The 24,734-nt window shown below is 45.6% G+C and overlaps 2 protein-coding genes and 1 long non-coding RNA gene across 3 annotated transcripts; 2 read left to right on the top strand and 1 right to left on the bottom strand.

The window, feature by feature from the left end:
• Positions 1-6,562: 6,562 nt before the first annotated feature.
• Positions 6,563-7,460, top strand: Hrct1 (histidine rich carboxyl terminus 1). The gene has a single exon (XM_046457405.2). It carries the CDS (start codon positions 6,652-6,654, stop codon positions 7,027-7,029), a length of 378 nt encoding a protein of 125 aa, XP_046313361.1. The 5' UTR covers positions 6,563-6,651; the 3' UTR covers positions 7,030-7,460.
• Positions 7,461-7,602: 142 nt separating this feature from the next.
• Positions 7,603-11,582, top strand: Spaar (small regulatory polypeptide of amino acid response). Its single transcript, XM_058578083.1, has 2 exons — positions 7,603-9,675; positions 10,118-11,582. The coding sequence occupies exon 2, from the start codon at positions 10,496-10,498 to the stop codon at positions 10,715-10,717; it is 222 nt and encodes a 73-aa protein (XP_058434066.1). The 5' UTR covers positions 7,603-9,675; positions 10,118-10,495; the 3' UTR covers positions 10,718-11,582.
• Positions 11,132-13,573, bottom strand: LOC131424043 (uncharacterized). Its single transcript, XR_009226441.1, has 2 exons — positions 13,255-13,573; positions 11,132-13,046 (listed from the first exon to the last, which is right to left on the bottom strand). It is a non-coding gene; the product is annotated as an uncharacterized LOC131424043 (long non-coding RNA).
• Positions 13,574-24,734: the final 11,161 nt, after the last annotated feature.

The following is a 24,734-nucleotide window of genomic DNA, read 5'->3' as shown; positions in this document are numbered from 1 at the left end:
AAATTTTAAAAATTACATGAATCCCTTTCAAAACGTTACTTTTATCACACAAACAACCCATTGAACAGGTGTTTGGGGCAGGCTGTTTGCTAGTTTCATATGATTAGTGCTCCCTGAAGTGTGAAGCTGGCTCTAGATGGTGCTACTCCAGTTATTAAAATGTTTCTTTGCGGTTCTCAGCAAAATATTTTGCTCCTCCCCCCATTGGTCTTCTGCATCTTTGGTTAAGTTGATTGTTATAAGTTTTCTATATTTGTTGTGAATTTCAATGATGTCTTTATTTTGTTACATTTTTTAACTCATTACTGTGATGGAAGAAAATCATTGTATTTTTATTTTTAAATGATCTAACACTTAGTGTTAATAGTTTTCCAGCATATTATTTAAGTTTTCTAGGTATGCAATCAATTATCTCCAATATTTCTGCTTTTTTTTTAGAATGTGCGTATTTAATTGATATGAAGCCAGGTAAAAATAGAGTAATCATTCTAGTTTGTTCTTGGTTTTAATGGAAATGCCTATTTTATTTAAACCATTGATCAGGATGTCCACTACTGATTTAAGACATTTTTCCATGGAATCATGTTATACTTTCATTGTTTTTGTTCATTTGAAATATTTATCAGGAACGCAGTGAATTTTATCAAATATCTTTTTGCCATCTGTTGAGATGATCCCATTTAAAATTTTTTTCTCCCCTTTTTAGAATTAATTATAATAGCTTTTTAAAAATATCAAACCACCCTCATATTTTTAGAATAAACTTTACTTGTTTGTGGAATACTCGTCTCTTAAATTCTGCTAGGGATATACATATAGTAATTATTAGAATTTTGAGATTTGTGTGTAGTGCTTTGTGCAATGATTGTCAGGTATGGATTTTGGATTTTGCTAATTTTATTAGTAAATTATATAAATTTTAAAAAAGGAATTTTAAAAATTCTTTGAAATAGCTTAAGCTGTTTTTTATCTTTTTTTTTTTTTAATGGTACTGGGGATTGCACTCAGAGGCACTCCACCAGCCCTATTTTGTATTTTATTTAGAGACAGGGTCTCACTGAGTTGCTTAGCTTCTCGCTTTTTCTGAGGCTGGATTTGAAACTCGCGATCCTCCTGCCTTAGCCTCACAAGCCGCTGGGATTACAAGTGTGTGCCACTGTGCCTGACTCTTTATCCTTATTTCTTTTTTAAAAGTAGGCTTCACTCAGAGTGTGATGGACAAAATAACTGCTGCATTTTACAAGGAAAGACACCTCTTACTCCATTCTCAGCCCCTTCTCTGGCAGGGGAGGTGAACCCACCTCCCCTGGTTCTCCCGGGTCCTCCTTGCTCTGCCATGATGCCAAAACCCCATATGGAAGTCTCTTCCATGCCAATGACAAGCCCTTCTCCACCTAGGATGATGCCAGTTGGGATCTGCTCCTGGAATGAGGCTTCCCATGGTGTCCAGGCTTCCAAGGATGCCACTGACTGCCTGCTCATCCCACCATGGTGCCCACTCAGCCAGCCAGATGACAGAGGGAAGGCTCTCTAGGCCAGTTTTATGTTATTTGTTCTACTTTATCAGGTGGTCATGGTGCTGTGACTCTGGATGTTTTCTAATAGCACAGCAAGGAAGACTTGTTCCCCCTTCCTATCGAGAGGATAGTTTTGGAGGGGAGAAGAGGGGAAAAAATAATAATAAAAATAATAATAAGTGCAGTCTTCATTTGTATCATAAAATGTAAAAATAAAAGCATCAGCTCATTTAGTTTAATAAATGGCTTTGTTTTTTAGAATAGCAAAATGGAATGGAAGCTGCAGAGATTTTTCCTATACACCTCCTAGCCCCATATACTCATAGCGGACCCCTGTATCAACACTCAACACCACAGCAGTATATTTGATCAAATTAATGAACCCACATTGACACATTATTACCTGGTTACATTAGGGTTTTTTCTTGGTGGCATACATTCTATAGGTTTTGACAAATGTATGACGACAGTTATCCACCATTATATATCTTAAGAATAGTTTTACTACCTTAAAAATTATTGTGTTCCACACATTCATCCTTCCTGTCTTCAAGCCCTGGAAACTATGGATCTTTTCTTTTACTGTCTCAGGAGTTTTGCCTTTTCCAGAATGTCATGTAGTTTGAATCATACAGTATGTAGTCTTTTCAGATTGGCTTCTTTCTCTTAGTAATATACATCTAAGTTTCCTCCATGTCTTTTCACGAATTTACAGCTGCTTTCTTGTTAGCGTCAAATAGCATTCCATTGTCTAGATGTACCCATCATCCGTCCATTCACCTACTGAAGAACATCTTGGTTGCTTCCAAGTTTGGGCAATTATAAATAAATCTGCTATAAACCTCTGTGCACAGGTTTTTGTGTGGACCTAAGTTTTCAACTCATTTGGGCAAATTCCAAGGAGTGCAATTGCTGGATTATATGATAGACTATATTTAGTTTTATATGAATCTGTCAAACTGTTTTCTCTGGTGACCAGACCACATTGCTTTTCTTTATTCTTGTGTTGTTAAAATTTCGCCTGATTATACTCAAATGATCTGACCTGTTCAAATAGTTTTCCTGGTACTCATTGCATCTTTTGACCCGAAGACTAGTTTCTTCAGGTCAGGACATTTGCTCTGTTTCTTTAGTGACTATTTCTCCACAGCCTCTGTTTTTTGCTTCTAGAATGTTTATTATAAAAGTATGCTTGATTTCTGGACCTTTGTTTTTTTTTTTTCTTCTCTTTCTTTCTCTTTTAATGCCACCCCCCCTCAAGTTATGAGGAAGGACTCTTAAAACAGTTGTTTCTGATTTGTTTCCTAATCTAAAAGTGAATTTCCTGTTTTTACATATTTTCCATATAGTTTGACCTTTGAAATCTTATTTAGAAGATAGATGAGGGAATTTGACTGTTTCATAGTTTCTTAGATTCTAGTAATTCTGGTAATGAAGATAGAATAACTTGTCTCTTTTTTCATTGGTTTAGTCATTTTCTCTATTTGCTCACTTTATGGAGGGAGTCAATCCATGTTTGCTGGGTATTGAGCTTTAAAACAGGTTCTAGGGGAGGGAAAAGCAGGAAGACCGTGAACTGGAATGGATTTCCATGCATGTATGAGTTTGTTGGGATGAATCCAACTACTATATATAACTATAAAGCTCTAATAAAAGACATGGGTTCTATAAAAGACGATATAGATCGTTTCCAAGCATGTTGGTTCCAGGCAAGATGGAAAGAAAAGAAACCTGACTGCGTATGTTCTCATTTTCGGGATTGGGAGCTTTACTTGGCCATCACTGGGGGCCAAGCGCAGCAGGGTGGAGTGGGGAGCTTCTGAGTTGCTGTGTTGGGCAACTTCTTTTCAGAATATATCAGGTCAGCCCAAGGTTAACTGGAAAAGTGTCTTTCTTTTCTAACTGGCATGATCTCCCAGGTTAGGCACCTGCTGGCCAGTGTCCCTGCTCTTCTGTGCAAACCAAAAAATGGGCTGAGCCTTGGCCAGCTTCTCTGTGAGCAATTTTCAAGGTCACTCAATTTGTTTTCTGCCTGAACCCCACTCTCCCTTGTTCCTAGTCCTGGCTGTCTAGGGCTTTAGATAGGCCCTGCTGGGGCACACCTTCCACAACTTCCCAAATGCCCTTCCTTTATACAGCTATCAACCGGGTTCTCATGCATCATATTTTATAGAATTTTCTTTTTCCAGGCCAGTAATGCCACTCACTGATTTCCGTGTGAAATAGTATTTTCTTACTTCCAATTATTTTGCCATTTCAGTGGTAGTCTGGAATGGAAAGGAGTTAAGTGCATGGGTTCAATTTGTGATCTATCAACAAAAATCAAGATACTAAAATTTTATAGATCTGAATACAAGAGTAATTTATTTACAGTGTCACCACTAGGTGGTGCCACCAATTAGTGAAAACAATGTGGTTGCTATTGCTGGACAACCAAAGCCACCTGCCATGGGTATGATCACAGGTTTGTGAGCTTTTCTGCAATATGTACACACGTGTGCATACGTAGATGAGGACATATGAGTACAATTATCAGTGGCACAAGTTCCCACAGAGCTATGTCATTGTTATAAGACTTCACATGCAGACAAGTACATGCATAAGTTTGGGCTCCCTGGAAACTATGGGATTGAGGTAAAATAATATGAGTTTCAAAAGGCTAGCCAGGCCCCGTGACACATACCTGTGATCCTAGATAATCAGGAGGCTGAGGCAGGAGGATCACAAGTTCAAAGCCAGCCTAGATAATTTAGAAAAACACTGTAGGGGAAAGACCCCATCCTGGGAGACAAATACAATGACATGGCCACAGGATAGCTTTTCTGAGACTGGGACTGAGACTGGGACTTCCTAGTTGAAACCTATCTAGACATTAGTCCTGCAAGTTCTGTACCTAGTCAGGCTTCCATGAAGGTTCGTCACTTCTGAAGTCTGGAGACCGCCAGATGGGAAGTGAACTTGCATCTCAGAAAACAGATGTTGTGCATATGTGTATGTATGTGGGGGTTACCCTCTTAGTTCCTGCCCAACTCTGGCTCACCCACATCACATGTCATCTTCTCATTATCTCTGGAAGGTTCCCAGTGGATCACACTCACTCTGGACAGCCCCTCACATGAATTGGGCTCTCTTGATGGCCTGCTGTATTGACTGGCCACACAGCAGGAGAATTCAGGCAGGTCCTTTCCTTTCTGTGGCCTCAATTCTTCCATCTCTCTGTGCGGGCTGGGGCTGGGTGATTCCCCAGGCGCCTTCATTGCTGATGAAATTCTTAAAGTATGCAGATTTCAGGGCCCTGCCCTCCTCCTGGCTGGGGTGGAGTGAGAGTCTCTCTGGAGAAATTCTAAAGAGGAAAGTTCCTCCTGTTTGACATTCTCCTCCTCCTCACAGCAGATTCCCTCTGTAATGTGTTCCAAGGGAAGGCAGGTGACTCCCAGGGCCCCAGAAGTCTGCAGAAGGAGTACTTAATTCCAGCATCATTAAAAGTTCAAGTGGCTTCTCCTGGGGGCCAGAGAAGCTCAGGACTCATTAAACGTGCTGCCCCCTGAGCCCAATTTGCCTGAAAGAAATGTGTAGGCTTTTCATCTACTGGGGTTTTCACTTAGGGTTTGAGGCCTTCCCTGAGAGAGAATGGCTCAGATGTAGGTCAGAGATAGAGGAGTCCAGGGAGGCATCTCTTGCCCTGGGAACTTTACAGAGGACAAACAGGCTGGGTCAGGGGAAGACCTTTGAGGTCACAGGGTGGAGTTGCTGCAGAGCTCAGTGCCAGCTTTATGGCTTCTGTAAACATTCCTCCCGGTGGCAGGGACATGAGCACTCACTGGGGGGAACTTAGAGCTCCTTCAGCTGGGACTCTGCCTGGTGGGCCCCTGGGGATCCAGATGCAGAGCTAAGGCTTTGGGGAGGCCACTGCATGTGAGCAAAAGCCCAAAAAGTCCAACAGGCCCTTAGCAGGAAAGATTATCCAGAGGGAGAATGAGCACCTGTCCCTAGGCCGTGAGCAGGACAGGACCAGTGCTTGGCTGTGATGAACAGAAGGGATTCAGGACTAGGAAGGGGAGAGAGCCAGGACTGTTCATATCCTGTCCACTGTCTAAATCCTCCACTAGGCAGGGTGGCATCCATAGTTTGGCTGCATGGCAGGGAGGCTGGCCCATTGAGGCTATTGGTCTGGGAACCAGGAGGCTGGACTGGGGCCTGGCCTGTCTGGGCTCAGCAGTCTCCTTTCTGCCTCCCAGAAACCCTGGGCTGACAGCTGATTCTCTTGCTTCCCAGACTCTGATGATGAAGATCTGCCTGTAGGCCTCATGGAGTTCCTGAAGCTCACGGAGCTCGGGATAACTCACTGACTCTTAATGGTGAAGGACTTGTGGGCTGCAGGACAGGAATTCACATTCTTAGATGCAAAGTCTCCCAAGTAATTTAATCCAAATCCGACCGCAATATTATCAGTGGCAAACATGTCAGAAACTATTTAAGTTCTTTATAGGTCTTAACTCCTTTGATCCTCAGGAAACCCTAAGAGGTAAATGCTATTATTACAGCTTAGACCATTTTACAGATGAAGAAACCAAGGCACTTCAGTAATTTGAGAGTAGCTTAAGTAATTTGGGCACAATCATAGAGCTTGTGATTTGTGTGGTTCCAAAATCCTCCACCCAGTTTTGTTTGTTTGTTTGTTTGTTTTGCACTGCTGGGAGTTGAACTCAGGGGCTTATGCATGCTAGGCCAGTGTTCTACTTCTTAGCTACGTCTCCATCTCCTGCTTAGCTTGTGGTGTGGTCTTAATTTTTGTGCTATACTGTCTCCACTGGTCACTTGGCCAGGTGGCAGGAGGGGAGCAGACATTGACCTCTTACCCTTAGACTTGAGCAGCTCTCTCAAGGACACCCAGTCTGACAGCTCCTCTGTCTCCACCCAACCTCCCTGCCTGGCCTCCCCAAAGTTAATGGCTCCCCGGCCTCACCCTTGGCCAGCAGCTCCAGTCCAAACAGGCCTCGCCCACATTCCCTGGCTGTTTTCCAGTCCACAGGAGCTGGGACAAAGTTCAATGACTGTGAGACTGAGCAGAGGCTGCTGAAGGGGAGGAAGCAGCTTGAAGCCACTGAGTGGAGAGGGACCATCTAGCTCCCAGATGCTCGGCCTCCTGGAGAGCAAGGCCCCTGTGGGTTGGATCATAGGTGCTGCTGTGTCTATTCTGCTGCTGCTGCTGCTACTGGCCATCTGCCTTTTCCACGAACCACAGGACCATGACATGGAGAGGAACCTTCCAGCTGGAGGAGAACGCAGAGTCAGGAGAGCCCGGCGAGCCCAGCGTTGGCTCTTCCAGGGCCGGGGCCCTCTGGGAAACATTCATCAACATCATCATCATCACCACCACCCTGGCCATGTGAATCAGGGGCCCCGTGTGGGCCTCCATCACCACAACCACCACCACCAGCTCCACCTCCAGCACCATCACCTGCACCACTCTCCTCACCACCTCCACCATGCCCACAGAGGCTGCCGCTGACGCCTGTGGATGGCAGTGCTCCCTGCCCTGCCCTGTCACCCAGCCCAAGGATGAGTGGACCCTGATGTCTCCATATGGAAGGATGTGTCTCTGGGTGAATGGGGGGGGCACTGCTTGGGCTTCATTTACATGCTATGCTCCCCTTTACTGTGCACAGAGAACTTGAGGACCACCTGAGGTGGCCATTTAGGATTCAGGAGTGGAGAGCAGGGTTGGCTGGACACCCCATTTTGTGTCATAACAAGGGTGCCTGGTAGAGCCAAAGGGCAGGTGGAGGCAAAGTGCTCATTTGACTTTCCTTAGGCAACTGTGGGCCTCTGGCAGGCGCGTAGCTGGAGAGCCCCTGAGAATGCACTTTGGCTTGGAGGAGGCTGCAGACTCAATTCATCAGTGCCTTGTATGAAATAAAGCCACCAAGAAGCTTTTGTGCATCTCTGGATTCCAGCATGATGGTGGGGGATGGGAGGGAGCCACCAGGCCATGTCTGCCTTGCCCTGGGACCTTAGATGGGAAACTGGGGCTCAGAGGCTAGCTGGGAAGTGGGGAGGAGTGCGCCCCGCCTGAGCTCTGAGGGAAGATTCAGTGTTTGCACAAAACCCTGCCCAGACAGGGCCCTGTGCACATCTGCAGGACTCTGGCCTTCTGTGGGCTGTCCAGGGTCTCAGAGAGAGAAGAGTTGAGGCTGCCTCAACTGGCCCCTTGGGCTCTACCTCCAGGACTATTTCCAGTCCATGTCCAGGGCAGACTGAGCTCTGGGGCCCACAGGCCATGTTGGATTCAGGGTTTTCTTGGTAACTGGTCAAGCTGAAGTCTCCAGCTAGCCTGTCCCCAGGTGCCTGCTATGGCAGCAGAACTGGGAGGGAGTGGCACTATTTAAACTGGGGTGCTGGGTGGCCTTAGGAGAGTGCTTGCCTCATCTGGGCCTCAGTTTCCTCTTCCTTAAAATGGGATTCCCTCTGCTAAAGCCCAGAAGCATGTACCCAAATGCTCTATGAGCAGCTGGTGGACTCCACAGAGAAGAAGGGACTCTTGTTCTGAGGACTTCATCCTGTGCCCTGGAGCTGGGGAGGAAGCGCAGGGAGAAGGCCAGCGGGGGAGGGGATGGAGAACAGGCCAGAAAGTGAGGGCCTGGTGACTCACTGGAATAGAATGTCCTCTTTCCTTCTGTTTCCCAGAGGATTCTCTGTGAGGCTGGATGAGGAGTGACAAAGTGTGAGGGAGGGAGGCAGATTCACAGTGACAGTCACATGAGAGAGTTCTGGGATGCGAAAATGGACCATAGGTCCCACGGATTGTTGATGACTCTCTGTAGGGTCTGTCCAATCCACCTCCCCTTCTCCTTCCCCCAAGCTCTGCCTTAGTCCAGGTCAGTCCCCCACCTGGCTCCTGCCACAGCCCCCTCAGGGTCTGGCCCCCTTGGGCCCGGCCCTTTTCTGCAGCTTCTCCACAGATTTTATGGATAAATCAAAGAAGGTTAAGAGTTCTCCCCCAAATCTTGGAGATGAAAAAGGGAACCTATTGGAGGCAAAAGATAACAGGACTAGGCAAATGTCCAGATTAAAAATGCAGAAACACTGACACCTACTGCAGGTGGCCTATAACTATATGTACCTGGGAAGAACAGGCAAACAAGAAGCCAAAAACAAACAAACAAAAAACAAAATCAAGCTTGAAACACAGTTCCTTATGCCCCTATCTGCCAAACTAACTAGTTGATATCGGGGATTCTATCAGAAACTGCAAGCGCCAGGGATCAATGCATTATGTTCCCTATTCTCTGCTGTTGGTTGCCCCAGTTAAGACAAATAATCTGAGGTGTCTGGCTTCCTCTGGAAGAGGAGCCTAGAATCCAGATGGTCCAATTAACTTAGAAGATGTGCATAGGCAGTTTCCCAACGCAATACTAAAGCTCTTTTTGTCCTTAGAGAAATTGAAAAAGTTCCAGGCTGTGTGATTTTTGGGTCAGCTCCTTGCCTTCTCTGAACCTTCGTACCCTGATCCATAAATGGCAGAATCGGGTATTTATAGTACACAGAAAGAACACTGAGATGGGACTGCAGGAAAGACCGTTTAGTGCTGTGGTTACTGCTACTAACTAGCAACAGGCCTTAAGCAGGACACTCCAGCTCTGTGACTATCAGCATCTGAAAAATGGAGGCGATGTCACTGTACATGCTGCTATGAAGAGTCCATGAGACACTCAGAATTATTGCTTCCCACTAGTCCATTTCTCAGAATATGGGTAAGGGGCTGATGACCCAGACTCCTTTCTGGAAGTGGTGAGGTCTCAGGAGTGTTGATGTAAAATGAGGGCCAGGAGGGACTCCCTTCTGGGGAAGGAGTGGCCTAGGCCGGGCTCATTCCCTTGACCTCCAGCAGGGGGCAGAGTGGAATGGCACAGGGAGTGTGGGGGCGGGGTAAGTGCTGTCACTGAGTGGGTGGCCACTGTGGGTCCTGGGCCCTCACTCACAATTGGAGGGAGGGATTCAGGAAGTACTCACAGCTGCTCAGACATCTCGGAGCCAATTTCCAAGCAGGACCAACTCTGTAGCATCCAGGGAGCTGCGTCACGGCCCTGGGGGGCGACCACCAGGAGAGGAGGCCACAGCACAGGTACAGCCAGGGCTGGCCCTCTGGGAGCACAGGGTAAGTCTTCACAGCACCCGAGTCTGGGCTGGCAGAAAAGAGGACTGGGCAAGATGGCAGAGGAGGGTTTCTCCTGGAACCAGGGTGAGGGAGCCCTTTAGCATGTTCCCGAAGGAACAGGAGACACCCTGTCCTGTCTGTGCTGTACTTTCTGGGCCTCATTCAGAGAAGGAGACCATCCGCCCTGGCACCTGCAGTGCCTTGTGAATGCTCCCCACCTCGCCCCGCCCCACCCCCAGCCTTGCCCAGAGCTGGCACTTGCTTTCCTGCCTACCTGTGTCCCTGCCCCCAGGCTAGGGCCAGGGATGGGGAGGCAGCCAAGAGATGGATCCAAGAACTGGCCCAAGGTCTCTGTAGGGGAGGTGCCAGAATCCTCCTGGATCCCCTGGAGGGGGAGTATTTTGTTTTTTGCCTGAGTGTACAATCCCTCTGAAATCCACAGGCACCACCAAAAGGCCCCAGCTGGCCTGGCTCCCTTTAAGTGATGTCTTCTGCCCCTCCTCCCCACCTGGCTCCATGTCCAGGGAGTCTTGTGCCCACATCTCCTGGGAGTGCATGTCTTCTAGAAGCTGCCAGCAGAGTTGACCACAGACAGCTCTTGAAAGCCAGGCCGGAGGCATAGAAAATAGAGATCATTGGAGACCCCAGCAGCATCTGGTGACACAACCCAGAGCCTCAGACCAGTATCTTAGAAGACACATGAGGAGCAGCCAGCTGAGCACAGAGTACCTCTGACCACCAAGAGCCCCCTGTTTTGGATGGGGAGCTGGGGCTCGGAGACCACGCATGTTGCTCAGCGTGTCAGCTGCCAGTGCAGGCCATGGAGTCAGCAGTGATTGGGGTGGTGGCGGTACTGTTTGTGTTCACAGTGGCCATCACTTGTATCCTCTGCTGCTTCAGCTATGACTCAAAGACTCAGGATCCTCAGGGAGGCCCTGGCCACAGCTTCACAGTGGCCACATTTCGCCAGGAGGCTTCTCTCTTCTCAGGTCCCCAAGCCCAGTCAATGCCGAGTACCCGGGACTTCTGGACCGTCATTTGAGGCCTTACAGTCTCTCAGGATTTGCTCTGCTGGTGGGTCAGACCCACTTGCCCCCTCAACAAGTCTTCCCTGATGTTCCTGCATCCTGTCCTTCCCCTACTGAATCCCACCAACTTTCCATCTCCTTCAATTTTGGGCTGCTACGCCTTGTTGGGAGCCAGTGGGAGTCAACTCAGAGCCCTGAGGGCTCAGCTGAGCCTTACCCTCAGGATGGGGACCCAGAAGCCATCTCAGGAGGCATGAGCAGACACCATGTGTGGTGGGCCAGCTCTGCTAATGTACAATGGCTGGAAAATATCACAACAAGGTGCCTGTAAAACTAGTGCTATTGCCACCAGAGGAAGCATCCCCAAGTGGACGTTTTGAGAAACCAATTCTTTTGTGTTCTGCTGTGGAGTATTTTTGCATACTGTGGCCAGATGCCTGAAATTAGCTCCTAAATCAAAGAGCTACTTCCTGGAACAAGTGATTTATTTTATAATGAGAATACATATCCTTTTACGGGTCTTTCCAAATCTGGTTTGGAAAACCACAGAAGAGAAAATAAGAGTCACAGAAAGTACAAGATGTTTTATTAACAGGAAAGCCAGAAAGATGGCTTTCAAACACATTCTGAACCAGACTTTACTGCTATATTCTAACAGGTCACTTCTATTCTTAGAGAATGTGAGTGACTTGCTGTCACTTAGGAATGTAGGAAAATCATGAACTGAAAGATAATTCCAAAAAAGTTAAAATGTTATGTTACATTCAGGGCATGTAACAAAGCTCTTGTTTTCATCACAAATGGATATTCAGTTTTTGTTAACAGAAAATCTGTTCTTCTGCCCACAGAATAAATGCTGTGCCACAGTTAAAAAGTCAAGTTTGAAAGGTGCAAAATTCTGAGCCTTCTCATATATCTGCTCTATCACCGAATGGGTGACTCTCCCAGGGTCTGCCTGTTCAGGGGAGCAGGACTGAGGCTGAGGGGGGCTCTGGCTCATAATAGTGTCCAGACAGGCTGCTGTTGCCACATGAATGCCACAGGAAAGGCTGAGAGAGGCTTGGAGCTGGGAGGTGCCAAGTGATGGTGGTGGGTGGGGTGAAGGGTGCAGGCAGGGTCAGGCTGGTGGAGGGGGATGGGTGAAGGGATGGGATAGGGTGAACCCAGGGAAGAGAGAGCTCAGTCCAGAGACAAGAGCTCCTGGGACCATGTCTTAGTCCCTCTGGACACTATAGGCCTCAAGCAGGGCCTTCCTAGGTGTGTGTGGAAAGGAGCCAACTTCAGAGAGCTCTGGAGATGGAGTTGAGGCAGTTGTTGCAGGTTGTGTTCTCTGTGAGTGAACACTGAGACGGAGTCTGAGGGCAAGATGTCTGTTAGGGATGAACACCTGTGTGGGGAAGGGGGCAGCAGCAGGAGAGGGTAGAGAAAAAAACTCACATCGTGAGGCAGGTTCCTAATATCCCCCAGATGTATCCTAATATCTCCAGATCCTAATATTGCTGTCAGAAGGAAATCCTTCCTTGAAAGAGGACCTGGGCAATGCAGTGCCACAGGAACTTGGAAGGGTCCTCTTCCCAGAGGCACCTGGACAGGTCAGAGGTGGGTGAGCACATCCAAGCACAATAGAATATCTGGGTACAGGAGCCTCCAGTGGACAGAAATGGCTGTTCAGGGTCTCAGAGGGGAGAAGAAGTGGCCTTGTCCTCCCCTGCCCTCAAGCAGAGTCAGTTCTGTTTCAGGCAGGCACTCATTAGCTGGAGCCAGGTCCCACCTTCCAGGCTCAGGGGACTGTGTCTGTGCTGCGTACTCACAACCCTCACCGGGTCAGGCCAGGGAGGGTCTCCAGATTAGAGTGACAGGACTGTTACATAGTGGCAGGGGAGCCTGGCCTCCCTCTGCAGGGGATGGGCAGTCCGTCAAGCCTGGAGGCTCCTCATGTTCATTTGCTCATCTATCCACTGATCTATTCCCCAGCCTGTCCATTTACCTACCTCCCCACCCATCCACTTATTCCATCTACCCACACACTCATCCATTTTCCCAGTCACCCAACCTCACGTTGGACCCCCTATCCATCTACCCTCCCAGCTATCTTCTCCTTGGGCCTTACTGCCTCACTTTCCCATTTATTCATTCATTCCATCACTCACCCACCTGTTCAGTCACTCACTCCTTCATTCCATGAACTCTGACTGAGTACTGACTGTGGCCAGGCACCGCACAGAGAAGGTGGGAGTTGATCAGGCGTGATCCAGTACTTGGTGTACTCCTGGATGAGGCAGCAGATTCGGAGAGAGCTGGGAGAACCCCGGAGAGCTGGGAGGACAATGCCCTTGGGCTGGTCTGGAAGAGAAGGGATTTCAACAAGCAGAAATTGGGGGAAGGTGTCTGTTCACAGAACATGTGGTGCAGGGAATCAGTGGCTCAGCCTGGCCAGCACAAGGAGATGAGTCTGGATCACAGCCAGCTCCTCTGGGAAGCACTTTTTGCTGCATTCGGGCAGCGTGTTTCCAGGCAATGAAGGGTAAAAGTGGCAAAGAGACAGTCTTACTTGTCAGGCTGAGCATGTACAGTGTCCAGGCACGCACAAGATCATTGCCACATGCTGCTGCTCAGGAGATGGGTGGCTTCTGCATCAGGAGCTGGAGATGAGGTCCTGGAGGACTCTGGCAAGGCCAGTCCCAAGTGGAGATGGGTCCCAGGACCAGAGGAACTGTCCCAGAAGAGCAAGGTTGAGGAAGAGAAGGTGCTCAAGGCCACCACCCTGGGCCAGGCTGATAAAGGGAAGGACTGAGGAGGAGCAATTAGAGAAGGGACAGGAAGGTGTGGAGTGTGTGGGAGCAGAGATTCGGGAAAACAAGGTTGCCAGATTTAGCAAATAAAAAGGCAGGATATCCAGTTAAATTGGAATTTCAGATAGATGATGAATAATTATGGGTATAAATGTGTCTCATGCAATATGTAGGTCATAAGTAGAGTAAAATGTTATTCTTGTCTGAGACTCAAGCTTCCTGCTTTTTTAATCTGGCAACCCTATGGGGAGAGAGGAGTTCTGCAAGGGTGAGTGAGCTGGGTGAAGGGAGCAGGGCGCTGAGGAGGGTGAGCGTGGAGAAGAGGTGCCTGGATCCAGCAAGAGGAGGGTTGACAAGGACCTTGGTGAGTGGAGTGAGGTGAACCACCACACAGTTGGGGGGGGGGTGTAATGCGAATGAGGTGTGCATGTTGTGGCATGTGATGTGTGTAGTATGTATATGCGTCGAGGGTGTGATGTGTGTGGTGTGGTGTATGTGTGTGATATGTGTGTGGTGTGTGTGTGCGGAGTATGTGGAGTGCCTTTCTCCCCAGTGCAGCCCACCATGTGAGGAGAGAGAGGAGGCTCAGCACAAGGCCAGCAGGAAGCTGCCCTTCTGGGAAAGAGAGGCCTCTCCCCACCATCCCGAGGGAGGGAGGCAGCAAGGACAAGATAGGCTGTCACCAAAATACCAGCCAAGACGGTTATTTATCTGGTGGCATTGAAGGAAGCAGTTGCTCAAGGTCATGCTGGAAATCTGGGGCAGAGCCATTCTTCAACCCAGGAGCCCCAGTTTCCAAATCTAGCGTTTTCTCTCCATTCAGTCCACTGGGGCTGCCGCTTCTGTTGGTCTTCTATGCAGCAGGCTCTGTGCTGCTTTCTGTATATAGTGTACCATCAGCAACCCCACCATCTCCATTTTCCCAGTGAAGGGACTGAGCTGCCACACTGTTTTCCTCCACACCTGGCGTCTGCATCAAGGAAATGCTCAGCACTGGGTCTCTTCAGGAAGAGGGGAACCCAGGGGTCTGATTGCCCAGGGTTACCTGAGCAGAACCCCTGCTGACACCTGTCCCCATCTGTATTTCTGACTGTGCAGAACAAAAGGGTCTTTGTAACTTGCGGTTCTCATGGGCAGCCCCAAAGGCCTCCCCTAAAGATGGAACACATGCTGAGGTGAACAGACTTCAGTCCTGGGCCAGCTAAGTGGAGGTGTTCCTAAGTCTTTGCGCCTGCAGAGGTCACACTGTGCTTCTCCCCAGCAAGTCTTGCTTCCTTTCACAATGGGGTTTCCCTTTCAGCTCCACCCCTGGGTGAAGGGATGGGGGAACTGCTGGGTTCCATCCCAGCCCCCATGCACATAGGGGAAAGGGCTAGTCCTTGCCTTCCCACTCCTACTGACTTGCTGGGCCTCCATTTCTGGATTGTACAGAGGAGACGGGAATCCCGGGAATCCCGTTTTGCTGTGTCTGGAGGAGGTCTGAGCATGAAGATCCTTGAAACCCAGCTGTCGGAAGCGGTGGAGGAAGAGGCACCCCACCTTGCTCTTTCTCCTTATTCCCTGACTCTGAAACCAGCGTGTATTTCTTTCTGGGACATACTGGATTCTGGAATCAGGAAGCCTTGGAATAACATGTTTTCCGGAAAAGTGCCTTCCTTAAAGGAAATCACTTGTTCCAAGGAGTAGAAAAGGTTCATTGTGTTCCGCCAGGTCCCCATTTCAAGGACATGACACTTGGAAAGGCAGATACAGTTGGAGACACAGAGACCTTCAGCCCCAATCCACCCCCCCCCCCCCCCCCCCCCCCCCGCCCAGGTGCACTGACCCAGTGCATCTGTAAGATGACATTAGAAATGGCCTAAAAACTAACAGGAGGGGACTGCCTGGCATATCCTTGGAGTCATAAAATGGAATGCTAGGGAGGCTCCAAAACAATGAGGTAAATTTAAACTCACTAACATGAAAGGTCATCGTTATATATAGAAGTAAAACGTAGAGTCATAGAGAAGCATATATACATGGCTAGAGAAGCATATATACATGGCTGTATGATGAAATTTGACTTTTGTCACAATATAATTCTATGTATTGAAGAGTATGTGGAGAGCTATAGGCCATGGTGTTGATAAGCAACTGTCTCTGGGAGGGTGGTATTGTCTGGGTGTTTTAAATGTGTCCCCTTTGCTAAAATGTAGCTCTTGGATCTTAAGTGTTCCTTCCCCAAGGGTCCATGTGTTAAAGGTTTTCTCCTCAGGATGGTGCTATTGGGAAATTGTGGAACCTTTAAGAGGTGGAGCCTAGTGGGAGGTCCTTAGGTCATTAGGAGTCTGCTCTTAAGGGGGACAGTGGGACCGCCCCTTTCCCTTCCCCTCTTTCACTTCCTGACCATGAGGTGAACAATTTTTTTTTCTTTTTTTGAGGGGAGAGGGGGTACCGGGGTTTGAACTCAGGGGCACTGACCACTGAGCCACATCCCTAGCCCTATTTTGTATTTTCTTTGGAGTCAGGGTCTCATTTGCTTAGCGCCTCACTTTTGCTGAGGCTGGCTTTGAACTCATGATCCTCCTGCCTCAGCCTCTGGAGCTGCTGGGATTACAGGTGTGTGCTTGGTGGTAGGTGAACAGTTTTGTTCCCCACTGTGCTCCCGCCATGATGTGTTGCTTCACCATGGGCCTAAAAGCAACAGCCCAACTTACCAACCTCCAAAACTGTGAGCCAAATAGGCCTTTCCTCTTGAGAGCTTGATTATCTCAGGCATTTGTTATAATGACCCCAAACAGACTAACACTCTTTTTATCTCTATTTCCCATAACAAATGGTTTCAATTTGAATAAAAATTTTAAAAAGCAAGATATTAGCAGAGAAAAAAGAACAAAAGTTATTCTTTTAAATTATAAAACAGACCAATTCCAACCTGAGATAGAAATACAACAACACAGACACAGAAACAGAGATGGGGACAAATTTTTGGGACAGATACAAAGGTGTTGACGTATTCTCTCTTTTTCTCCCTCTCTACCTAACTCCCACTGATGAGGTAGGCAAGGGGGGGATGGTTGCTAAATTCTGAGGGAACTCTGGCCCCTGGGTGTTGAGGGCAACTGGTAGAAATTCTGGGCCTGAGGAGGTATGTTTAGGAGGGTTGAGGAGAGCATTCTGGGGCTCAATTGTCTGTGGGAGAGGCCTGGCTATACCCACACATACTCTGTGCCTCCAGAGACAGGGCTTGGATTCTAACCTCAGGTCCCCGGCCCAGCAAAGCTGAGGACCCTGCTAAGGCAATTCCCTTCGTCCCAGTGTAGAGGGAGATAGCAGGGCTCACTGCTGGGGAGGGACTTCCTTGCAACCATTGCTGACTTCCACACCAAGGCCTTTTCAGCTGCCCACAGACCTCACTTAAGAAGCCAGGACTATGGTGGCTCAGAGACCTGTTTTTTTTTTTTTTTTTGGATATGTAGGCACCATGGCAGCTGGAAGCCCTTGTGTGGAGCCCTAGGTAAGGGGTGGCTGCTTTCATTTCTGGTATCAGTCAACTAATTTTCCCAGTGCCCAGGCCCATTGGTCACTGCCTTGCATAGATCATTGCAGTCCTCTGACAGTCCCCTGGCTTTATTTCCCATCATCTGCCTGGTAGGAGATTTTTCTCAGACACAGATTCCTTAGAAGGCAGCTGTCAGGGTCTCTGTCCCCAAAGTGTTGGTGCAGGCAAATAATGGTCCCCAAGATGTCCAGACCCTAATCCCTAGAAGCTGTGAATATATTATATTCTCACAGGGGAATTAAGGTGGCAGATGGAATGCCAATTGCTACTCAGGTGACCTTCAATAACAGGATTATCTTGAATGCTGTGGCTGGGCCCAGTGCAATCAAGAAGATCCTTAAATGTGGAAGAGGGAGGCAGAAGAGTCAGGACAGTCATGTGGTGTGAGATCCATAGAGGGCTGCCAGCCAAGGACTGGGGGCAGTCTCCAGAAATTAGAATGGCAAGTAAACACATCTTCCTTGGAGCCTGCAGGAGGGGACACAGCTTGTTGACATCTTGATTTTAGCCTAGAGAGTCCAACTTAGATTCTAGTTTCCAGAACATAATGTGATACATTTGTGTTGTCTTAAGCCACTAAATTTGTAGTAATATGTTACAGCAGCAAACTGTCCTTAGTTCAACCATTAGGGCAAACCAAGACTTAGCCTTCAATCAACTTCTCTAGTTAACCCCATTTCTGACTGTAAGAATCGGGCAAGGTGGCCTCTGAAGGTCTCATGTCTAAGAGCTGAAGGAGGCTTCAGGCTTGGAGGATGGGTGGGCTGGACCACCTTAGAGATGAGGATGAGGAGGCAGACATTACACTGGTCAGTGAGCAGGATGAGATAATAAGATGGTAATGGTCAAGTCTGGGCAGGGTATTGGGCAATGCACATGCCCAGCAACCCGATCTTATCCTAGGGAAACATCCACACTAGAGTCCAAGATATTCCTGTAGTATTGTTTATAACAGTGAAACATTATGAGGACCCAAGTACTCATCAATAGGGAAGGGAAATATATGGACACGTTATAGCACATCTACAAAGTGGGAAAATAGGCAGCCTTTTAAAAAATGTGCTGACCTGGTGAACTGCCCACTATCAGTAGATAAATAGGGGGAAAAGCAAGTTACAGACTGGTTTCATAAAGGTTAAAAAAAAAGAGCAAATTAATACTGCTTCTCTCTAACAGAACAAAAGTAAGAAAAAATAATTCCTATACTAAACATGTGTGTGTGCATATGTTTGTGTGTGTGTGTGTGTGTGTGTGTGTGTGTGTGTATGGACACCGATGTCCAGAAGGACATGATAATCTCAGGGCAGAAGTTTAAGAGGGAAGAGGAGTATATCCTTTTGTGCAGTTTGACTTTATTGAAATAAGCATGTGTTACTTTTTTTCATAGCCATAATCTTTTTTAAATGATGGCACAAAGGTTAAGAATGCAAGTTTGACTATTACCACTCCCAGACAAACAGTCCTTATTTGCACAAAGGACCTTCTTGACCGGGGAAAACCAGAGCCCCACCTAGCAAGGACACTCAGGATACAGGTAGAAAATTGGAGTTCTTTTCCTTGTGGGCTCATCCGGGACATGTGGCACTATGAATCCTTGGAGCAGAGAAGTGGAATCATCCAAGGCCTTGTGGTACTTTACAGATGCAAACACTCACATCCTGAGAGGGCAACGAGCATACTCATCTACATTTGATGGCATTTCCAGATGAAAAATATGACTTGGTCCCTATTTCAGTGAACTTTGAATCTTCTCATAATTTACACTCCCCTTTTTGTAAGCCGTAACTCTCACAGGAGGGGTAACATTTTCAGATTTTCTGCCTGATGCTGACTAGTTATAAAACAACTGCACTCTAAACCCAAGATCTTGTTGGCTTTTGGAAGCCCTGTCCCTTAAGAGACAGACGCTGGTGAGTGCCCGTCTTAGGAAAACAGCCAGAATGCCCTGTTGTAGTTCAAGCCTCCAGTCCTAGCTCAGCTCACTTGGTTCACATTAGAAGTGTTTTCGTCAGCTTTCCATTGATGTGACAACATATCTGAGATAAACAACTTAAAAGGAGAAAGGCTGGTTTTGGTTCACAGTTTCAGAGGCTTCAGTCCATGCCCACTTAGCCCTATTGCTTTGGGCCTGTGGGAGCATAGCACATCATGGTAGAAGCCCATGGTAAAGGAGCAGCTCACCTCATGGTAGCCAGGGAGCAAAAAAAGAGAGAGGAGGGGTTGTAGTCCCAATATCCCCTTCAAGGACAGCCCCCAATGACCTAATCTCCTTCCACTAGGTCCCACCTCCTAAAGGTTCTATCACTATCCAATAGCAGCACAGGCTGGCCGCCCAGCCTTCAACACATGGTCTTGGAGGACATTTAAGGTTCACACTATGACACAAGGGTTGCTTCCAGGGTGTAGATGTCCTCTCTCTCTAACAGTACTGTAAAACCTCCAAGGGCAGAACCTTTTGTGCCTCTGGAGGTCAGTGAAGACCCTTGGGATAGTGACACTGACATCTGCCTGGCATGTGACAGCCTTCCAGGTGTCCCAGGTTTGCAGAACTCTTCTGCAAGCCTCTCTCTATTATCCTTTACAACAGACCTGGAGCTTGGTCAAACAGGCTGTATTTATTGATCACAGCTTACAGATGAGGAAATCTTAAAGACTTACAGCTTAAAGACTCAGAAGTGAGAAGCCCCCCCATCCCAAGTCACTCAAAACTCCTTGTTTCCAGGGGAGTTTTTTTTTTTTAAATGTTTGAAGGCCTTTGACGCAGAAGAGTGTCTCTGAATTTCCGACTGATATTAATATTCAATATTTGAAAATGAGACATTGAAATTTGCAAGAATTCCAAGGCATTTCTGAAATCATAATTTAGCCCATATTTTTTCTTTCTCTTTTTTTCTTGGTACTAGGGATTGAACCCAAGGAACTCTATCACTGAGCTACATCCCCAGCACTTTTTAGTTTTTATTTTGAGGCAGGGTCTCACTAAGTTACTGAAGCTGGTCTCAAACTTGTGATCTTCCTGCCTTAGCCTCTAGAGTCATTGGGACCAGGCTAGGTCCCATATTTCTCATAACATCTTATTTACATGTTTTTAAATAAGAATGAATGACCACAATAATTAACAGTGAACTAATTTTCTGGGATAAAATGATGCAAAAATTTCAAAAGTTTTTCTGTAAAAAAATATGGTTTTATGGATTGTTATTATTATGAATCAATATAGCATGACAAGATTATTTTAACAATATCTAGTATCTCTTATACTGAGATAGATACTAGAAATAAAAATGTTAGAAAGAAGGGAACTTAACACAAAATAAACACCAAATTAAAACTCACTTAAACATTGAAAAATAGCACAAATATTTAATATTTAAAAGATAATATTTTAAGCTGGGCATTGTGATGCACATGTGTAATCCCAACAACCTGGGAGACTGAGGCAGGAGGATTGCAAGTTCAAAACCAGACTCAGCAATTTTGTAAGGCCCTAAGCAACTTAGCAAGACCTTGTCTCAAAATAAAAAATAAAAAGGGCTGGGGATGTGGCTCAGTGTTTAAGTGTTCCTGGTTAAATCCCTGGTACCAATAAATCAATAAATAAAGTTGGGGATGTGGTTCATGATTAAGCACCCTTGGGTTCCATCTGTGGTACAAAAATAAATAAAATAACCAGGCATGGTGGTACATGCTCAGTAATTTTAGCAACTTGGGAGGCTGAGGCAGGAGGATCACAAATTCAAGGCCAGCTCAGACAACTTAGCAAGACCCTGTCTCAAAATAAAAAATCAAAAGAGCTAGGGATGTAGCTCCCTGGTAAAGTGACACTGGGTTCAATACCCAATACTGCAGGGGGAAAAAAACCACCTTAAAAATAAAAACAAACTTTTAAAACACAAAACTTTAATTGCTCCATTAAAGTCTTGATCTTTGCTTGTGACAAATATTCCAGACATAGAAAACTCATTTTTCATTGATGTTGAATGAATTATTAAAAAAGTGATCTAGGAATCTCTGAATTAGGCCTTGGAGCACATTTTATTTTTTAGAAATTTATTTTCTTTTTTAATGATTAGCATTTTTTGTTTGCTTATCCTAGTCTTGATTATGCTGTTGAAATCAATATTGCTCTTACTAATTCAAATTTTGGAACAGTTTCTGATTCATGTTTGAATCTTCTACAATAACAGTTATATCTTCCTTTGCATCTCTTCTGTTAAAGTATTTACAAAGACCTAGCCTAGAGTGAATATGCAAACTCTTGGAAATGACAGTTTATTAGTAAGTTTTCAAATACTCTTAAGGTCAGATCCCCTAGCAAGGTTAACAGAATCACTGTCGAAATCTTCAATTTAAGGACTTATTTTGCTTCTAAACTTTGTTATTTTTTCTGATACCACTCATAGGATTTGTGTAAATATCCTATGTATATAAATTTCCTAACATTAATTTTATTTGCAAAAATGACTTACAAAAATGCAGATCAGGCTATAGGCACACTCTTATAACCAGTGTGCATTGGTAAACCAACTCTTCTGGATAAAACAAAACAAAAAACCCAAACCTCTGATATGTAGCTTTTCCAAAATTCAAGGGCAGGTACCAGTCCTCCCTCTGCAAGCCACCAATGTGATGTCAATGAGAGTTGGGAAGAGGTTTCCTGCTGGGCCCTCTCCAGCCTGAGTGAGGCAGCCCCAGCACCCCAGCTGATACGGTTAATTCCAGAATTACCTCTTCTTTCCTTCACCCCCCTGTTTCCTTCAGGATCATCACTCACCTTTCAATGAATTCCTTAGCGTTTTCTATTTTTCATTTGATATCAGTGAATTTCTTTGAACTCCTCTGTGTTGATTGTGAAGCTTTAATTCTCATAGGATTCTCTTCCCAGGTCTCTATTTTTCTCAAGATTTGGGATCTTGGAAAAACATAACATTTCTGAGAAGTGTTGGGAAGGAATTATAGAAATACCAATTCAGGAGATCAAATTAAACCCATTTGTTGAATGATCACGATGCCACTGAATCATTTTCATGGATCCCAGTATTGCCCATGGGTCATTTTCATTAATTTAGTTTTGGGAAATTTTAAGCATGGAGCCTATACACTTTGATGTTAAATTTAGTGATTTTTCAGAGAGACAGATCACCAGGGTCAGAACAGAGATCATGTGACCTTATATCTCACATCATTTCACAGTGGCACACGTAGCTAGTTGTCTCCCAGCCTCAGTTCTTCTTCCCCTTATTGAAGACAACAATACTGAGGAAGATGACGACACAGTCTCCCTTGGAGATAGGAATGGCCAACAGAAGTGAAATGCAGCTTCTGGGAAATGTCCTAAATAGAGGGGGAGCACTGCCTTTCCTTCTTCCATCTGGCAAGATTGTAGATGCAATGGTTGGAGCTATATAGGTGTCATTGGACCACAAAGTGACCTGGGCAATGGAAACTGCACTTGGGGCATCGATAAGATGGGAGGATCCTGTGTTCCTGATAATATGGGGGTACTACAGTGGCCCTATACTGCCTAGAAATTAATTCTCATTTAAACCACTGTTGAGATGAAGTTTTCTATCACTCACAGCTAAATTGAATTAAATAGTACACTAATGCATTTTCTTCTGCTAACATATATGGGAGGCCATTGTTTTAGACTAGCTTCCTGTATTCGGCCTCAATAGGATGGATAAACCAGAATGGAGTCACTGGTGCTAAGTGCCACATAATCAAACTGAACTTCCAAACTTGTCAGTTAAAACAACAACAAAAAAACAAACCAGGAGATTCCAGTCAACCCAAATCAGTGAGTGTAGTAAAGAATAGTCCACTTTCTTTAAACCCTATATGGAAAGTAACTTTAAATCACCAGTCTGCCTTTTGTTCCCTGTTCCTTCTTTCTTCAGCCCTATATGCCTATACAGCCAACCTCCTCTGCTCAGTTCATTATGAAGATTATTCTGTTTTATAGGATGAGGTATTACCAGTTATTAGAACTGAGGTATTAGAACTTTAACAAAATTTATTATAATTTTGTCTATCTACAGATACTATCCAAAGCAAATACCACTAGCAAGAATCTTTGCTTTATTTTGTTTTGGTGCTGGGGATTGAATCCAGGGCCCGCGCTCTGTCACTGGGCTACATCCCCAGGCAAGCAGAAATCTGAAAAGTCAGGAATGGAGTGTGACCAGTGGGTGACCTTGGTAACTCTAGGCCTAGAGATTCAGGAGGTGTGGGAGAGGGAACTGTGTCTGGAGGTAAGGATGTCATCTGTCATTTGTCATCTGTAACATAAGAGACTGTGACTCCGAGAGTGCCTGCCTTCCTGTCTGCCAAAAAGGTGGGTAAATAAGGCTCTGAGTTGGTTTGTCTGGGGAAAGAAGTTCAGATTTACCCTTCACAAGGTGTTTTGATTTTTACCTTGTAGCAATCAGATCTCTGGAAGCCATAGAATGTGCCTAGTAGCCCTGCCAACCACGGGTTTAAACAATAGTTGAAGAAAGTGAGGGAATTCAGTCTAGGGAAGAGACTATGGGAAGTGGAGTTTTGTTCTGAGAACTGCTTTCACACATCCAAATGAAAAAGAGCTTAGGCCCTAAAAGGACCAAAATCAGGACCAAGAGGTTTAGTCTGCCAATTTTACCCTAAATTAAACAGGAACCTCCTACCATCAGGGCTAGAAGATATAGCTACTTTTTCCTCCTTTTCTTTTCTCCCTCCTTCCTTCCTTCCTCTCCTCTTCCTCCTTCTCCTCCTCCTCCTCCTTCTCTTCTTCTTGAGACGGGGTCTTACTATGCTGCCCACCCTGGCACTGGTCTCAAACTCCTGAACTTAAGTGATTTTCTGGAGTGCTGGGACCATAGGTATGTGACACCATGTCCAACTATAGGTGTTTTTAATAACACCTCTCCATTGCTGGGGGTATTTATGCAGGGTGTGTTGTAAAAGGAATTCTTCAACTGAGCAGCAGATCCCAAATACCAATCTAAATATCAGTACCTGCCCATAAAGTTTTCTAGATCTCATTTTTCAAATGAGGAACAAAAAAGGCAATATGGTACTTTTTTATATAAAGCTAAATATTGGCAATTTGAAGCATTTTTCCTTTTAATCTGAGATTATGTTCTCTCTATTTTAGGGAACATAATCTGAGATTATGTTCTTTCTATTAGAACATTTTGTTAGTGGGTGGTATTTGTTATTGTTTAATGCTTTAATGGCAAAAAATAAATCTTTACAACTCTATGTAAGTTTCAATTTTTTAAAAAAGTTATGTTGGCTGTGAAATTTGGAAATCTGGTCACCACAGAAAATATGGACAAATGATACTTTGGCTGTCTCTCTGAATGGGTCTTTTAAGGATCTGTAGTTTATTCAAGTGTCCACTAGATGCCATTCTTGTATACTTATAGCAACTGGACAATTTCACAATACACATTACAGAAACCAGAAGTATGGTCCACTTGCTTATAGTAAATTAAACCTTATTGACAAAGTATTTATTTTCCCCATATATATTTACTTTTTTTTATAAAATTTCATTAGCATTTTAAAATAAAGCTATTTTTCAAAGTTCCATTTTTAATATTCTAATGATTACCTTCCTAAATGCTCTCTTGAAACCTCCAATGTTCTCAAAAATTCATGTACTTATAATTGTTTCTCTTGACCCAGGACTTCCGGGAGCCTCTCCCTCACTTA

This window comes from Marmota monax, unplaced genomic scaffold (genome assembly GCF_021218885.2).
Source record: "Marmota monax isolate L192 unplaced genomic scaffold, Marmota_monax_Labrador192_F-V1.1 WCK01_AAM20220418_F8-fsc00069, whole genome shotgun sequence".
In the NCBI taxonomy this organism is placed as follows: domain Eukaryota; kingdom Metazoa; phylum Chordata; class Mammalia; order Rodentia; family Sciuridae; genus Marmota; species Marmota monax.
Note: the sequence above shows the minus strand (reverse complement) of the source record. Positions and strands in the feature narration are given on the sequence as shown.

Bases quoted from the DNA above. Each gene is read 5' to 3' on its own strand.
- Hrct1 (XM_046457405.2), top strand. From the start codon at position 6,652: ATGCTCGGCCTCCTGGAGAGCAAGGCCCCTGTGGGTTGGATCATAGGT.
- Spaar (XM_058578083.1), top strand. From the start codon at position 10,496: ATGGAGTCAGCAGTGATTGGGGTGGTGGCGGTACTGTTTGTGTTCACA.